An 18,472-nucleotide genomic window follows, 5' to 3' on the forward strand; every position below is an offset into this window, starting at 1 on the left:
TGTTTCTAGTACTTTAAAAATAGAAAAATAATTTAAAAAAAGCACAAGCCACTACTCAATTTGATTGTCAAGAAAAAAAATATCAAAAATCTTATGGAAGTAACTGTTCCTAAAAGATCTCTTGTGGGGGCCAAAGCTTTTAGTTTGTTGTTGTTGTTTTTCTTTGTTATAATACTGTTTGGGATGTATAAAAATCTGAACTGACAAATATGCTTCTTCCCAATCTGAAATACATCATAAGAATAACTCTGCCAGATCAGATCACAAGTATGTCCATCCTTGGGTGCTCAGGACCAGAATAACAGGGTGCCTCACAAACAATTATTATCCCTCATAGTACAGACAGTGACAACAATTTGCTCTTGCACCAACTCAGTTGTTCTAGAGTCTAATCACTTCCTTTTTAACTGAAGATTTAGTTATTTACTAAATTGTTTATTTATTAGATTTTATTTAAAGGTATTTCAGCGAAGTTCTGCTGCCTGGGTTATGACAAAAGGTCATATTAGACTGACAGACGAGAAGAAGCCATTGCAATTACTGACAAAAATCAAAGCCGAGATGTTTGTTGTGTGAGATTCAAGATTTTGAATCACCCTTAACCATTTTAGTCTATATTCACAGTGGTCTCACTTTATTATTCCTAGCTACATGCCAAAAACCGGCAACACCACAAGCACATAGTACACAGAAGCACTAAAATATTCCTCCCTTCATTCCAGTTGTCATTGTATGAAAATGCTTCATTGGTATGGAGTAAATCAGGACCTGCTGCTATAAAAGAAAAACTGAATGTGCACATTTCAAAGAGCGCTATGTTGTTATCACAACTCAAAAACCCATAAATTCTGATTAGCCAAGACACCAGCTACACAGGAGAACAAATCCCCAAGATAAGGTGTCTCCAATGGGATGGGTTAATTTAGTGTCTAAGGGGCTTCTCCTAAAAATACCAAACCAAACCAAAAAAACAAACCAACAACAAAAAAGAAACCCCACCGATCACACCTCCTTTGGGTGTGTGTAACTGTCAACCCTGTAAGAGAAACAAAGCTACAGATCTCCCTTTCAGAGACACAGAAATATTAACCAGAACAAGAGCAGTCTCATACATCAGTGCACTGCAAGACGATACATTAAAAAAAAAAAAAAAAAGCTGAGATGAGTTTTTTCCTAATGTCACAGCAATATTTGGGTCTAAGGAAGTGCCAATTCCCTGCCACTATTCCCCGTTGTCCACTGGATTGCAATGTTTATGGGAAATGCTATTTATTTAGTAGTAAGCACTTCAGCAGGACACTCAGAACTGATTTTGTTTTAGCTAAAGGTTTCTAGAGCTTGACAGTAAATGATATGCATGAGCCATGTTGACTGCCATCTTCCACTTTTGACTGTCAGACATACGAGTAACTCGCTAACGTTTCGTTCCAATTTCAGTGCCATGAGCCTGTTGCGTAAGCTGCCTGCTAAAAGCTACTCCAGATGGTATACGGTATTTTGTAGGACCCAAAAGATGTGTCAACAGCATTGAAAGCATGACCTTTTTTACTTTTTTTTTTTGTCAGCAGTTCTTATTTCCACCCTACAATTTTTCCACATTCTTTGTAAGATAGGCCACGTGGGAAAAAGAAAGAGTTTAAGTCTCTCAGCCATCTTCCATCACCTGCAATCACATCTACCTCACTACACAAAGGAGGAAGGTTTATAAACAATCAGATGTCTTCAAAATGACAGCCAAGCCCCAAAACTTCTTTTGAAGAGGAAACTAAACCCAGCCCCCTACTAACATAAGTTCCAAGAATGATGGAGAACTTTGATGGTTTTCATAACAGATACTTTTTCTCATGAATAGCCAGTAGAAAGCCTGCACTCCTCTCACTGGAAACAGGCTTTAGAAAAAATAATTTCTTTTACCAACTGTTCCATTTTTACTGGTAATTTATAACTATTATTACCATCGTGGAACATTCACTATTAGCTCTTACTGAAATAAATCACAAAACATCTACTTGTCCTTCTCAAAAATGTGTAAATTACATCCACTACTCATCTTAAACAATGCACTTTTTCTGAAAAGTAGGCTGTGCAAGGAACACAAAGAGGGCTCCCCCACTCCACCTCCCGCCCTGTACCTCTTTGTACCCTCAAAAGAGGAAATTACCAGAGGGCCCTTCTGCCCTTCTTCAGATAATCAATTCAGTATTCTGAAGTATTACAAATATTTCATTTACACTTCTTAGTTTTTCCTCTACAATATAAAGCAATTTCTTTCTGACACAGAATGCCACAGCACAAGGAAAGGGGAAGAAAAAAAAAAAAAAAAAAAGCTGTGCAGGGTTGAAAAGCAACAGAAAGAATCAAGAAGGAATGGCTTTTGTTAATTTGACAGCCCTCAGCTAGCTGCATCATTGGATTTATAAAAGGTTCTTTAAAAGCAGCAGTTTTTCATGGTGTAAGACTGCCACACAGCTCTGGTTCCTGCAGTGTCTCAAACCAACAACTTCAAAACTAACTCACTGCAGATGTCCCTATGATCATCTAATCAGACATCAAAAGCAATACACTGACATGCTCCTGCACTGATTAGGAGTGTTCTATATATGTTCCACAGTGTAAACAGACACACAGTAGTTGTTTTAAAAGTGGATTCACCCACATCAGAATCCCCTTCTAAAAAACTCAAACTGTTTGGAACTCCCCACTTGAATGACAGAAGATTCTTTTCAATCTCCCCAGATTTTCTGTACAGTTCCACACAGAAGTATTTCAAGAGCGAGAGCTAAATAGGAAAACTTTTACTATAAAAAGATAAACACCTTCCAGAATTTAAATACCTTGCCTTTCTGAGTGACAGTCCGAAACCACTCCACCTCAGGGGAGCAGTCTTGCCTCTTCCCTGCAACACACATTGTAACATCCAAGATGTGTTTTCATCTCTACTTTATTTGTTGTCTAATCATTATATGCCAAGAAGCACTGGATTTAAAGCATTAGAAGTGCACCATCCTTCCGGCACTGCTAGTTCCTGAAGAATTACTGCATGTCTCCCAATATCTGGTGTCCTTCTCATAGCCCACCTCCTAGAAAGAGAACTTATAAGAAAGTGGCAACAAGACTTTTTTTAGCAGGGTCTATTGTGATACGCTAAAGGGTAATGGTTTTAAACTAAAAAAGGGTAGATTCAGACTAGGTACAAGGAAAAAAAATTTTACCATGAGGGTGGTCAAAGATTGAAACAGGTGGCCCAGAGAGATAGTTAGCTGCCCCATGCCTGGAAACATTCAAGGTCAGGTTGCATGGGGCTTTGAGCAACCTGATCTAGTTGAAGATGTCCCTGCTTATTGTAAAAGGGTTGGATTAGATGACCTTTAAAGGTCCCTTCCAACCCAAACCATTCTTTGATTCTATGGCATAACTATGGGCGACCTTCATCTTGAAATTCTAACACATGCAAAAGGACCAGAAACTAAAACTACCTGACCTAGTCAGGGTGAGTAAACATACTGGACAAAAATTCCAACTTCTAAAATCATCCAGACAAATACAACTCTCATAGTAGTGCAGTCTCCTAGCTTAAGCCTTAGTGGAAACCTGCTGGATCAGCCCAAGTTATAGACTCTACAGAATCATTCCATCACTGTGTCAAAAATTACTTTCCCTGCCCTGCTTTTAAGTAGCCTATTAAAGGAAGTAATATTTCTGCCTTTATCTTACAATACTCATGCATTTTGAAATCTACTGATTTGAAATACTACTGATAATCTTAAAGCAAAGCTCTGATTGTAGTATATTTTTATGTTTACTTATGTACACAAAATAGTATCTAAAAGGGACAAATCACGGTGCTGCATCCTTACACACACTCACGTTATGCTAATCTGCAGGCACTAAATCAGAAAGGCTAATACATTACAAACACAATTAACGGCCAGAAGAACCAGAGGAGGTTTCATCCCTTTTTAACAAGGGCTTGAAACATAAAAGTGCTCTGATTATATATTAACCTTATCTGAAATTGCAAATTATATGTCCACAATGCATAAAATACAGTCAATTTCAAGTCACATCTAGGTAAAAACTGAAGCTGTACTGAGCCACTGGAGCAGCTCTTCCATTGATCCAGCATCTCATTGTATCTTTAAATATGGATAAATGCAATTTAATCAGCCATTCCCATTGATTAAGTCCAAGTTAACCTAAGTGTTTATCCAGGAAACATGCAACTATGAAAGAAAAGAAGAGAAAGTCATGCAGAACATAGCATCCCTATAATAATCAGTAAGTTAACAAAAAGGGGTGAAACCTTAGTCCCACCAGAATTAATGTAAAACTCCCAACAACTTAAATAGGACCACAATCCTCCATCCAAAACGCATGACAGACCAAGTCTTAAGATAGTAGGGAAGTCTGTCCCTGGGCAAAAAGAGAGAGAAGCAAAAAGTAAAGTTCAGATGGTTTATGTACACCTTAACAATTGCTACCTGGATGAACTGGACTGAGCAAAAGGAGCAAAATGTATTCTGCTCCCTAGAAAGTTCAAAAAAATCTAAACCAACAGAACCTCACAATTCAGACTTTCTGCCCTACTGCATGTCATCTTTATCAGAGTGGAGCTTGGGTAGAGGGATCCAGCTAGGAACTTCTGAACTAATGCAGATAACCTGAAATTGTAGCTCCTCTCACTAAGCTGGGGATAAGTGTTGAGCAAGTGTTACGTGGCCAAAGGCGGCTTCCTCCTTCTAAAAGGCTTCGACCGCCTCAATCAAACAGCATGGCCTCGCTCCAGGAGAGATCCCCAACTGAAGGCTTCGTGCCCATTACTAACCCCACTTTCTGAAGCGAGGCCATTCACAGCCAAAAAGCAGCTAGACCGGCACTTGGCTATTGCTGTAGCAAAGCCACAGCCACCAAATTTTTCAGAGATGTGCATTAAACTATTTATGCTTCACTGAGGTTCTCTCTGAAGGGCTAGAGAGGGAAGCTTCCATTTCTGGCCAAGGCTCTGTGATTATAACTAGACAGAAGAGCTTAACAGTTGCCTTCATAAACTAACAAATTTGCTAACAAATACCTTTTCTTCAATAACAAATTCAGATGTTTGTTATCCCCATTTTTCCCTGAATTTTTCAGTGGCAGCTATCACGACAAGGAAGGAGAGGTTTGGATGAAAACAGAAACTCAAATTTTGTACCATCTGTTAAATGACTTCCAGTCTGAGAGAACAGATGCTGGACTTCAGTATCAGTTTTTGATTGATCTAGAAGTATTTTGTTAACTGAGGCTAAAACTACAGCTAAGACAAAATAAATGTCAGAGAAAATATGAAATAGCTCAAATTCTCAAACTACCTGGTCACTCCAAAAAGATGTTGTAGTTTTGGTAATTAGCGTATGGCATGAAAACAATAAATCTTCCTTTGAATGAATGGGACATCACCTTAAAAACAGAATATATGCTTAGATTCTATAAATACTGTGAACAACTCAAATGGTCCATCAGGTTCATCCGGTTCACCTGAACTGGCTAGTAATGTTCTTTTCTTATATTACTGCATGTTTCCTGTTTTATTTTATGCATTACTTACTGCATGTCTGTCCTGCACTTTCCTAGAGTCAAATCAGTGCTGTCTTCAGAGATTTATATGATAATCACCTCTCAAAGATCTGATCAACTACTGGTGTATCAGTACATACTGTATAAGACAGTACACAGTCTAACTAAAAGAGTATTTCTACATAGAGTCAAACTGCCAGTTCTACACGTGCCAACCACCAAAATGCCAGAAGTGCCAAAACAATTAAACTAATTATGGAAGTCAGTTTCAATTACAAAATGACTGCTAAGATAATTGTGGCATAAATACAGAGACTTAATTTTTACTATATGCATGGAAAATTATTTCATCTACCAGCAGCACTGTTTTTTCTTACTCGCATGTGACTACAAGGAAGCAGTTTAATGTGAAAAAAATATGTGTTTGTGACAAGAGGAAATGCAGTATTTCTTTTAAATTTCCAGTAGCAACATACAGAACAAATTAATTTTCTCTAAACATTGCTTTAAGATTTGCGTGAACGAGCACAGATATATTCGAAATGCAGTGCTCAGTTGTTTGTGCCATGTTTTTTCATTTGTCAGATATTGATTCTTCCCCGTGTTTTAAAACAATCTGTACCTAATTTAACCTATGTTATTTAAGCTTTCTATGCTTCCCAAAACATTATGCCAAAGCATATTTCAGTACGATTGATGAGAGTTTTAGAAATGGTAGTGTTGCAAAAATAAGAACTGGTGTAATGTATCTTGCTGTAACAGATTTTCACTTTAACAATAAAAACTTTCAACCTTCTGGGCCTTCCCCTCGCTGCATGACATTTAAAAAAATCTGACAGCCTTCTCCACTGTTATCTGTCCAGCTTTAACTGTTACCCCTACAGCTGACAGAGGGATGCTCTGTATTTTAGGCATAGAGAATTCCTTTAAGCCTAGAGGTTTTCTTGTGTACTGATGCAAGTCAGTGAAGCATGGTGAGGTTTTAGCCTCCAAGTATAACTGCAGTCCTCATATAATGGCATAAAACACACGTCACTGCTAATATTATATTTTAAAAACAAACAAACAAAATCCAAGAAAACAAAAACCTATCTCTCTGTCCTTGATGGTCAAAAATAAAGCATTCCAAATACGTCCTGAAATGCAACAAATTTCACCAATTCTTCCATATTATTTTTTCAATTTTCATGGTTATAAAATACCAGACAGTTCAGCATTACATACTGACATACTCATTTTACACATTTCTTAACTTTGCAAAGGCAGTAAGGTCTGCACTGTTAACCAAGAATTCTTCTTTATATTTTCATTTATCAGACCAAGTCAGTATTTCCTTTATACATAACTGCTCACAGCAAGCATCAAGAAAAACCTCTCAGCTTAAACAGGTCTGACAGATGATGGAAGACTTTCAAAGTTCAGCTCCCTGTAACACCATAATGTACTTGGAGAGTCACTAGCACTTTTAAAATTGCAAATAATACAAGACATTGTAAAATAAGATGCACACACATTTGGCCATGCAAAGAGAAACAATGAACAGTCAACTAAAATCCTGTGTTGGCCTTCAGAATTAGAGTTAAGATCAAGACCCATTTATATGCAAGTCATCTGACTTTCTATTTACTTCCAGTTCAAGTTCATGTGAAAGAAGTATGGCCTTAAATACATCACCTTCAGCTGAAAAGGTCCCCACCTCCAGCATGTGCTGCTGAACGCCAGTTCTTTCTTCCTGCTCTCTAATGTGCTAATACAGCCATTTGTGGAATCTTGCTATAAACTAGTTGTGATCTAGGCTGAAACATCGCCCTTGCACTAAACAAAGATGTTGGGCGTTTGAGTGGCTTTTGTTTTGAAATGAAAGAGCAATAGATTGGTTTAAACAACTGGGGACAGTGAATTGCAACACTGTATAGGGAAGCTAAAGGGGAAAATGTGTAAATTTCACAAACAGGTGCAACTGCACCATCATTTAAGCCAGCATTCATTTGGCATAAAGTTGTGCAGAAGCAGACCCACCTGAGCTTTCTAGGTAAACGTCAGGTCTATGAAAAAGCTCTGTTCTGCTTGATACACTCATGTATCCCAGCTGACATTCAGAGATTCTAAATAATTTAATCTTTTTATAAGTAGGCGAGCTACATGATACCTACTGCCACAACACGCTTGAGACTGTGGTCACTGGGATGAGAAGCACTTCGGTGGAAGTCAGTAGGTGGGCCCAAAGCCGGATCACTGCTCCTTCGTACTAGAAGTGGCGTGCCTAAGAGACAAAATAAAGAGTGATGGTTCAATAGTGCTACAGGAACACAAGGTAAAGCTTCATGCAGTTTAACTAAGAGAGTCATACAGCACTCAAATGTAAGTTTATCTGTGGCAATACCCACCTCGTAAGTTACTAGATTTGATGGGGCTGTGCCATTTGGTATTAACTACGCTGAAGAAATGAGAACATTTTAAACTCTGCCATACAGACTTTCATTTGTGAGCTGCTAAATTAGGTTAAAAGCGCTGACAAACAGGAGAAAAGGCACCTTCTCAAAAAAACACAAATGTACCACCAAGTTCTGACAGGGAAATCATACGCTTGATCTGAGGAGTAACTGTGAACACAGGAGGAACTAGACTGCTATTGTTAGCTTCTACAACTGGTAGTGTTGCTTAATTAAACCAGAACGTGGTCTAAAGCCTTTCACTCCACACTAAGGACAGCTTTCATTGTGCTGTGCTGCATTAACCCACCAAACTGGGATCTCACCATCTCATATTCAGTTGTTCCTTACTTTCTCCTGGTGTATGTCCAAAAGCCATACTAAGCCCCTGCTTGCCTCTCCCATACCTATTATACAAGCCCACATTTAACCTGTATGAAATGTCACCATTTTGAATATGATGGCATGACCATAAATATACAGTCATCATTTTTATTTCCATAAGCTCACAAGATGCAATTATCCATCACCATTACTTCTGTGCCATCCCAACCTAAGGCATAGAAATGACAGATCAGGCACAGGCTTTTGGGTACAGAGGCAGCTGAAGGATAACTGGGTAACTCCCTACAATAACTTCATTTAGGTTCTAACATGCCTTGGGCTGGCTCTGCAGAGACAGCCTAAATAAGGATATAAAGAGGAGAAGGGAAAGAGGTTTTATTCACCCCAGATCTGCCTCCCACTACCGAGTGCCAGGATTCCCAGGGGACAGACGTAGGCAGCTGCATTTGTTTCAGAGAAGCTGTAGACTAAACAGCTTCCTCTCGCAGGCATCTCCAATTAGAATCACCAGCTACTCACGTCTATTCACATGTTGTCTGGGAATAACCTCAAAGCAGCTTCTAGCAACACAGCCATCCAGTTAGCATAATATACTATAAAACACTCCCTGCAAAACTTCCAGGTGGGGCAAGAGGGAAAACAGCTTTAGTAATATAAGAAAGGAACTTCTCACATTATCCAAAATGAAATTAAACAAAAATGATCCCCCTCCCCCAAATTAATTTATCCATAGGTAAACAAAAAAAATGAGGCAAACACTGGTCTAAGATAATTTTTCAAATGTTGTGAGTGAAAATAACATTATAACTATCAGTTACAATATTAATTACAGTGGCTGGGACTGATGGCAATCATAATTACTGGAGTTATAATAGAAGTTTGAACATGCAACGGTTTCCTCATTAGAATGGTGATAACAAAGTTGGAGTGACTGTACCACATCCACTTTCAGGACAACTTTAATTATAGTTACCAGCACTTGATGTTGAGGAAAAAACAGAGAATCTAATGCTGTTACCCTTCCTCATAGTGAGCAACAGTTTCTATATGCAGGTTACCCCTTCTATGTCCACTTATGCAGGGAATCAGTATAAAAAGCAAAAGTGAGATAAATTTGTGTCCTGGTATTGAGGGAATGATCAAAAAATCAAAGGTGAATGTTGCTTTTTGCTCCAAGTGATTATCATCTTGATACCAATTGCTATGCATGTTTTCACAAGGAGATTCTTAAGAAAGGAATTGGTCACCAAAATTTGTTCATTTTGTGTGATTTTTCCAAAGGTGTCAGTAGGTCAAAAGGAACCAAATCTCTCCACTCAAATATTCCTGTTCTTCACATGGTGCTAAAGAGAAATTTTTCTCTCCTCTAACCACATTTGATAAAGTTTATAAAAGCTAAATCCAAAAAGTGTTGGACTTAAGTTACTCCCTTCTTTAAAATAAATACTTAAAATATTTTTTCCATGTATGACCAAAGTGTTTCTGGTGACCCGTATCCAATTTTCAGTCTCTCTTCAATACAACAGTTCAAAAACAGATGCTGAGAAACTTTTGTATGATTCAGCATAATTTAGCCTCCAGCTCCTTTTGACATAAACAGCAACAGTACAGATGTTCTTGCTAAACTACTAGAAAGCTCTTTGCAGTGGCACCTTTTTTGTAAAACTTTCACAACTCAATGAGTCATACTCAAATTTCAAATTAAAACGTACTATCGCTTATACTCTTTAAGGCAATCAACCTAGCTTCTTTTCTCATTTTTGGCCTCCTTCCACAGCAGGAAATCAACATTAACCCAAAGTGGGTAAAAAAAAATTCCCCACAGTCAACTAAAGAGGCCAAAGATAGGGACAAGTGGGGGTGGGGGAGTGGGAAACAGGGGATGGGAACCAACCTACCCAAAAAGATCACTTACATCAAGCTCACTCGTCCCAAAGCCAACACTGAAATTAGATTTCTCCTTTTCCTGCGCTGTCTCCTACAACCAACCCCTCATTTCTCTCTCATTCCTCTGGCTGAGAGAAAGATGAAGTCTCTCATCACTGTGACTGCTGGGAGACAGGACCCTTATTTGTTCCCGAGCCTCCCAGCTCACACAGCAGTTGAAAGATGTCTCCTTTACTGCACCACTCACATAATGCCTGTCTACTAAGACCAGACCATACTTCAGCACTTCGGTCTGCTCCCTGTATTCAGTGCTGCAGGGTGCTGTTTTTACCACATCCCCCTGTCCTCAGTTTTGAAAACCACCTTTTATTTGCTTTCTGCCACTGTTTTCTACGGAAACCAAAGCAAATTACATTATCCAATTCTCAGTTTACAGCTGTCTGAACTTTGAAACCAAAGTCTGCAGCAGCAGTAGGGCTGGAGAGAATACTGTTCTCCAATTCAGGAATATGGCCTTGCAGCTATTTGATTCCTTTTTATTCCGGCAAGCTTTTGCTTATTGTCATGAGGCTATGAAATTTATGGTGCTCATCTGGAATGCCTCCCTACTTGCACAAAAACAACTGGACTTTTCGACCACTGTCTGTAATGCTTTCTCTTTTCTCCTAGTTTGTTACAAATTTTAGGGTCCTACAGATCATTTGCTTGTTGAAGAGAAAACCAGAGTCTATTCTCTTAACTTCTAAAAATATGTTTGCGGACATAAAACATCGTTTCTTTTATAAAGACACCACAAAGCGTAACATCTCTGTGAACCAAGTCAGCTGTAGACTTTAGCTAAAGTTATCCAAAACAGTCCCACTGGCCCTTATTTTACATGCATAAACAATAAAGACACTGGAGCATGAAAACCACCTTTTATTTGACAAAAGTAAATTGAACCAAAATGCCCTCTAATAGGGGAAAACAAACAGCAAGCAGGAAGAGAAGATGAAAGACCTGAGAAGTGGTACTCTCCCACTTAGCGGGGAGAATTGCTTAATCTCTTTCAGGAGACAGTAGCTCTCTGAGCTACCTAACTCTCCTCCATCTCCTCTTACCTCCTCTGTGGCTCAGGCTGCTCCCTGATGCTCAGTGCATCCCAGCCCACACTTCTCCTGCAACCTCCTTCCCTTTTTCAGCCTCTCCCTGCTTCTTCTATACCGCACACGCCGGGCTCCTGAAAGCCAAGAATGCTCCTTTGCACTCCGGAAGAGAGAAACCTCTCCAAATCCCACTGCCCAGGATTCAGCCTGACTCACGAGTTGGACCACATCCATTATACATACATACCTTGAATTTGTTCATCCCTGTCTTCCTTAGATATGGATAAAATGTACTGAAAAACTACCACTGATACCATTTATTACAAACATACTACAGACAATCACCCACATTTAATTAACGAGATTATTGTGTTTTCTTCTGTAAGGAAACAGAATGTTGCCTTTTTCCTTACTGTTTTCCTTTTGCCATGCTGTGTTTCCATGTTACTCAACTCGTGCTCTTGCATTTGTGCTGAACATTTACAACAACCAGTGTAAGCTCAAACAAAAAATCCGTCTTTTCTCTGAATGATGAGACACACTAAAATCTCCTTTCTGCATACCAAGTTGATCATACAAACATGTTATTTACAAGCACTACTGTTTCATGCCAGAGTAGCTCTTCATATTTTGAACTAAGGAATTCACTTAAAAAAAAAAAGTTATCCTCATCTTGCTGCATTGCATCAGTAATTTACAAATAATGAAAATTCAAACACATGTCCAAGACTAAAATTTTTTTCATGATGACAGCTTTCAATCTCAGTCATTTCAGGGTGTATTTCCCCTTCTTTCAAAATTTGCACAGAGTACCTTCTATGACAGTACCACAGCACCTTTTAAGCACGTGTTGATGTCTCAGCCTTATTCACAATATATACTCTTTGACTTAAGCTCATGAGAAAAAGTCCTGCAGCTTTCCTTCCTTAAACTCTGTATCGTTTACTTTCCAGCCATGTAGATCGATCTTTTACTTTTGCTAGCATCACCCTCAAAAATTAGTATCTACACAGACCCATGGTTAACAGTGTATTTTCCCTGAACTCTTTTGGAAATATTTTTTAACTGCAAATATGGTTGAAACAAGCATATGGTAGAGACCACACTTCAATTTAAATTGGTTACATTAAAAAAAAATAAAAAAAGGAGGTAAGTTCTGCCATTTGTGCACAATTAAAAACTGAAAACTTGCATCAACACAATGGCAAAAGAAACATGGCATGTATGCCATGCCAGACTAAATCCTATTTTCTTATTTTACTTCCTTTTTAAATTTCACCAAAAAGCTGTGCACAGACATTAACACGTACCCTGAATAGGAGTGCACCCTGCCTCATTTCACTTAAGTGCACTGGTGGACCAAAAATCAGCACCTGAGTTTAAGAGGGGGCTGACTAACCAGAAGTGATGGGTTTAAGAACACTGTGCAACAGCAGTGTTCTTAATTCCAAACGTAAGGTTTGGAATTCTGGATCTGAACATGTTCAGGGGAACTTTGGAGCTCCAGCTGTCCCTGCTGGGGTCCCCCTAAACTCTTCAGAGTCTCTGGGCTCTGAGTCCTGGCATCAGATTTGATGCCTAAATTTAGACAGCTGAGCACCACTCAGGGTGACCACTACCACAAAAAAAAGATTATTCTGAACCTTCTTTAATTTGCTCTTTTGCTCTTAAGCCTCCTTTTTTCCTCCTACAAAAGCACAATTCACCTCCAGGCTGAAATCCTTTTATCTTTTGGGATTTAGGTTGCAGGTTGCTGTTACAACACCAAATGCAGAAAACTGCTGAAGACAACCAGAGTTCATAACCCACGAGCATTTTTGGTAGGCTGTGTTATCTATCATGCAGTCAGATTACATACTAAAATTTCATTTGAGCATTGCTTCAGGTGCAAACACTCTCAAATGACTCTTGGGTAAGGTGACAAATCAAGGAACACAGGAAATGCAAGCACATGTGTTACCACTGGCACAGTGGCCACCAACATATTATGAGGATTTTTTGTTTTGTTTGTTTTTCCAGGTAACAAGGAAGAACTATTTTAGAGAAGAACAAAAGTAACACTTGGACAGAAAACCATAAATGTGTAGAAAGAGATTTACAATAAAACATCTACACAGTTAAAGTCATAATTTTAAATTCTGCTCCTGCATATAAAAATGCTGACTATGATGGGGGAAAAGCCGTCCATCAAGTATGTATCAAACTGTCAACTGTTAAAGGCCACACCAATGACAATTACTCTGCTGCCTGCTTGCAAATTACACTTGCTTGGACAGGCAAATTATTTTCTCATCTGTATGTGCCTCAAAGTATTTTTTAAAGCTCCTTCTCAGCGAATCGCAATGAAATTTCAAGTCAGAGTTGAAACAAAACACCATAAAGACTATATGCATACACACACAAATGCGAAATTGCACTTTAGCATAGACTATCCTTAGATCAACAACCTCTGAGCAGACACAACGAAAACAACACCATTTAAACCAGGAAGTCAGAATTACTTTTAAACCGGTTCCGTCATGAAATAGTTCAGGCACTGGAAACAAAATATTACAAGCAGGACAGTAATTTATATTTAAATATAGGAAAGGTCCTTAACGTATGCTTATTTTTATTTTCACGTTAACAGGCACACAGTCAGTACTGCCAGTCAGCGTTTTTTGAGAGCACTAGGCCATCGTTGCGGGTAAATCTGGTCACCCTCAGATTTATTGCTTACCACCACCCCAGGCATCAGGTAATGGTACTGCTGTGTACTTAAAATGTAGCTGACATGAGCTTGTACATTCTACCTTGTGATAGGACTGTACCACTGCTTTTTATTTTTTAAATATGTAATGAACCAACGATGTGACTTTTATGTTTAAAGCTAACTTAAATTGCTCGTAATAGCACCTATCAATACAATTTCAGATCTACAGCTATCTGTTCTTTCCAAAGTGCATACTGCACTTTTTAAATTCCCATGGATATAAGATTAGATTAATGAACTAGGATGATGTAACGGTTAAAGACAATTGACTTAAACCTATAAACAGATGAAAATCCATTTCCAACAAGCTCTCTTTTACATATTAATTCAATGCAGAACAAAGTATTTCCCTATCACACTAAAAATGAGGTGTAATTTTTCTTACAAAGAAAACCAGAAGCAATCGCTTACAAGTAAATCCCAGTAAAGGCTTTAAACAGAGGCTGTTTTGGAGTGGTGTTCTTTGGTGCATAAAGTTCAGAAGAACTACTTTCTCTGGTTGTATGTGCTGTAACATACTAAGTCAGATTTCAGTTATCGAGCACAAGAACTTTTCTCACTTTTTATGACCAGAATTAAATTTATTTGGTGTCATCGTTGTCAGAAATGATGCTTAATGAAACCGCTATGGAATATTTACAGTTATAGCTTTTGGAGTTTCAAAAACGGGCATGTAAGAATCACCTACATTCTTTCAGTAATGAAGTTAACCTAGATCCCATTTTTAGGATAAAAATCCACATCCATTTGAAAAGAAATTAATCACTTCATAAGTCACTAGGATACGTATGTATCTACAGAAGATGTAAGAGCAATGCTGCTACTTTCTCCCCGTTTCACAGTTTCTCTCAAGAAAACTTCCAGCTGAAGGACAGGACTTCAGTTTGGATCTTAATCAGGTACTCTCTTCTTACACTTAAGAATACTCACAATACACATCAAATCTAGAGTAATTTCAGGATCTTCTCACCTCTATCAACAGAGGGCTCCTATTTTCAGCTCCTCATGATGCTGACAGGGAGCACCTAGAGTTTACTGGAGTGCTCAGAGGACTATTACTCTGCTCCAAAGGGTCTTGGTTCCAAGGCACCACGCAGAAGAGACCAAGCAGAGGGGAAGGAGATGCAGCAGAATCATCCTGGCACAAGGATTAATCATCTCAGAACAGGGAGTTGAGATTTTTGTTTCCTAACCCAAGCTCTAGTAAAATGTGCAATTTTATCCTTGCTGGGCAGATTGATCATGAGCTTTATGACCACACACTGGCCATTACCAACAAGAATCAGCACTTTCCACTACAAGCCAGGCTTTCTCTTATTCTTGTCCAGGTGAAACATTTTTGTGAATCACACCATCACTGTGCACCCATCAACTGGTGTACATCCTCCAATTTCCAGCTTGAGACACAGCATTAAAAATTAGGGCACCTTAAAACATTTTATGTTTTTTAAGTATCATCTGGGAAAAAAAACAACCAGTGTTACATTAGAATTTCCCTATACATGCATGAAATTTTTGGGGGATTGGTGTTTTGTTTTTTGGTTTTTTTGGTTGTGGGTTTTTTTTTTCTTTCTTTCTTTTTAAACATAATTTCTTTCAAATGGCATTCAGATGTCAATGGAAACTAAACTTTAGATATACTTAAAAACACCAGTCGTCTCAGTCATCCAACTTGCTGGACACAGCAGAAAGTATTCATCCTATTAAACTGACTTTTTTTAAGAAGCATATTATCTGTAGTTACTGAATTTAAATCAATCATTTTAGGCTAATATATCCTATAAGATTTTAAAACTAATAGATCTCAGACTCTCACACCTCATTTTTATTCACAGATTGAAAGGTGAAAATAAGCATTTCTTCTATTTCAATTCCCAGCCCATTTCTCAACTTCAAATGAAATACTTAATGAACTGTACTAGTTGAATAAACTGACAGAAAGAAAATATTCTGTGCACCTGCAAAAGAGGCCACACTGCCAAAAGCTGGTTTAGCACTTCAGCTAACATCAGTTACAGGTGCTTATGCAGTCACTTTTCCACCATTCAACAGTTTAATTTTCTTTAAAACTTTGGCAGCTAAACTGTACAGCTTGAATATCACTTTGGTAGCATTTAATTGCTAGTAGTAGAGTAGTATAATACATTTTTTCTAATATTTTAATGGCATTTTAAAGGAGTATCACAAATTATGGCACCAGTATAGTTTTTTTAATATTTAAATATGACCTGTATTTTATATATCTGATCTAAATTACAAACCATTTCTGTTTTGACCTTTCTTTAGAAAAGAAGTCTTGTTATGCTAATTTTTTATTCTGGTCATGATAAACTAGTTTTAGTCTCAAACTTCAAACTTCTTCCTGCCAATTTTAAAAGCCATTAAGATAAAATAGTGAAACCTCCTGAACTTGAAAGTTTCTGCGAGGTTTCAAGGAGCAATAGGAACATACGAGCAGCTCTGTTGGCTCCACCTCAGCTATTATCCCACATCTAACAGTGGCAGGAAATACTTGGGGAGAAGGCGTAACAAGGCATTGTATCCTACCAGCTTGCAAAAAACACCATGTTTGAAAGATCTCTAATCAGAGCAGCCTCTAGACCACTGTATTTTATCCATCAAGTGATGAGCCACCACCTTTGAATTTGTCCAATTCTATTGTAACTCATTGATTTTTGGCTTGTAACACTGAATTACACAATTTAGTTGAATGCTTCATGAAGTTAATTTAGGGTTGTTTTGCTTTATAATCTGTTTAACGATTGTTCTGTTTGATACTCCTACTTTTTACGTGGCCAGGAAAGTGAATAATCATTCCCTATTAATCTGTCTTATCATTTAAAATGGTAAAATGACTATCTATGTAGGAAATTTTTTTAAAAAGCTGTCCTCGTTTTGGCTGGGATAGAGTTAATTTTCTTCTTAGTAGCTGGTATGGTGCTGTTTTGCATTTAGTATGAGAGTAATGTTGATAACACACTAATGTTTTAGTTGTTGCTAGGCAGTGCTTACTCTAAATCAAGGACTTTTCAAGCTTCCTATGCTTTACCCTCTATGTGAGGATGTGCAGAAGAGACTGGGAAGGAGCATGGCCAGGACAGCTGGCCTGAACTAGCCAAAGGGATATTCCATACCACAGAATGCCATGCTTAGTACATAAACCGGGGGAGTTGGCTGGGGGCTGCTGACTGCTCTCGGGCTGTCTGGACATCTGTCAGCAGATAGCGAACAACAGTATTATGCATCACTTGGTGGGTTTTCTCCCTTTGGGTTTTATTCCTCTCTCCCTCTCCACTACAATTATTATGGGGCAGGGGGGTGGGGTGGTGCATGTAGTTTGGTTTGGTTTTGGGTTTTCGCATTTTTTTCAATTATTAAACTGTTTTTATCTCAACCCACAGGTTTTACCTTTTTCCAATTCTCCTCCCTATCCTAACTCAGGACCTAGGTAAACCATGACAAGGACTCAATCACAGAGGGTCGTTTGTCCCTTTTTGTGGGAGAGTTAAAAAGAGATAACCAAAATACTCTGCCGGATTCATCTTTCTAGTGAACATACTACATCCTCCTTAATATCTACAGTGAACAGACTTCCCTCTAATGAAGGAATGAGTTACAAAGAAAGAAAAATATAAATCAACAGCCAGTGTGTCTATGGGAAAATTGTGCAACATATTGGGAAGGAGGTGCATCTTTTGCCCACTATGTTCAGGAGTAGTAAACATAAAACTCTCCACTTTACTTGGCTGAGATTCTAGATATCTGTTGTGAAAAACAATCAAAATCTGAAGTGGCACTTCAAAGTAAAGAGACAAAAAATTAACTATCAACTAAGGCTCTTGAAAGGGTAAATTAAACAGAAAGCAATGAGAGCGCTAAATGGCAATGGGCAAACTGAATGAATCATTTAACTGTTATATGTAACTACTCTAATGACTTTCATAAAGATGGGTTCATCTGTATACTGGAACACGTTCATACAGAAGCAAACAGTAAAGAATCGTTAGCAAACAAACATTACAAAAAATTGTGTAAAACTGTATTAGTTTGGTTTCTTAAGGAAAAAAAAAAAAAAGGAGTGATTACTACCTCAAGACCTTTAGTTGAAGTCCTATTTTTATTAACTTGAACAATTTCAAACTATCAATCAGCCAAGCTTAGCAGGCTGATTTTCAACCTGAAATACACATTTTGCCATATTGCCTCAGAGATAACACAGCACACGGTACTGTAGAGATTTATAAACATACATACACGCTCCTTTGTCTTACCTAGCACTACAGTGTACTGACAGAGGTTGCTCTATAGCCTTCCAGTACGTTTTGAAAGGCTACGCTATATCATCAACCTTCAGCTGCAAATACGTAGCTTACTAAGTGGGTTGGTCTGTTTCTTTTTAAGAGATACTACCTTAGAAA

The 18,472-nt window shown here is 38.2% G+C and overlaps 1 protein-coding gene and 1 long non-coding RNA gene across 6 annotated transcripts in view; one reads left to right on the forward strand and one right to left on the reverse strand.

Annotated features, from left to right (window-relative positions):
* Positions 1–17,674, forward strand: part of LOC308068896 — a 39,654-nt gene extending 21,980 nt beyond the window's left edge. The window contains exon 2 of the long non-coding RNA XR_013930181.1: positions 14,897–17,674. This is a non-coding gene — a long non-coding RNA (uncharacterized lncRNA). The remainder of the gene's footprint in view (positions 1–14,896) is intronic.
* PARD3B (par-3 family cell polarity regulator beta) overlaps positions 1–18,472 on the reverse strand; it is a 412,825-nt gene that overhangs the window by 262,634 nt on the left and 131,719 nt on the right. For all 5 annotated transcript variants that reach the window (XM_080400254.1, XM_080400256.1, XM_080400255.1 and 2 more), the window contains one exon: positions 7,707–7,816. In XM_080400254.1, the coding sequence (XP_080256380.1) occupies positions 7,707–7,816 (110 nt within the window). The remainder of the gene's footprint in view (positions 1–7,706; positions 7,817–18,472) is intronic.

This window comes from Falco punctatus (genome assembly GCF_963210335.1).
Source record: "Falco punctatus genome assembly, chromosome: 8".
In the NCBI taxonomy this organism is placed as follows: Eukaryota; Metazoa; Chordata; class Aves; order Falconiformes; family Falconidae; genus Falco; species Falco punctatus.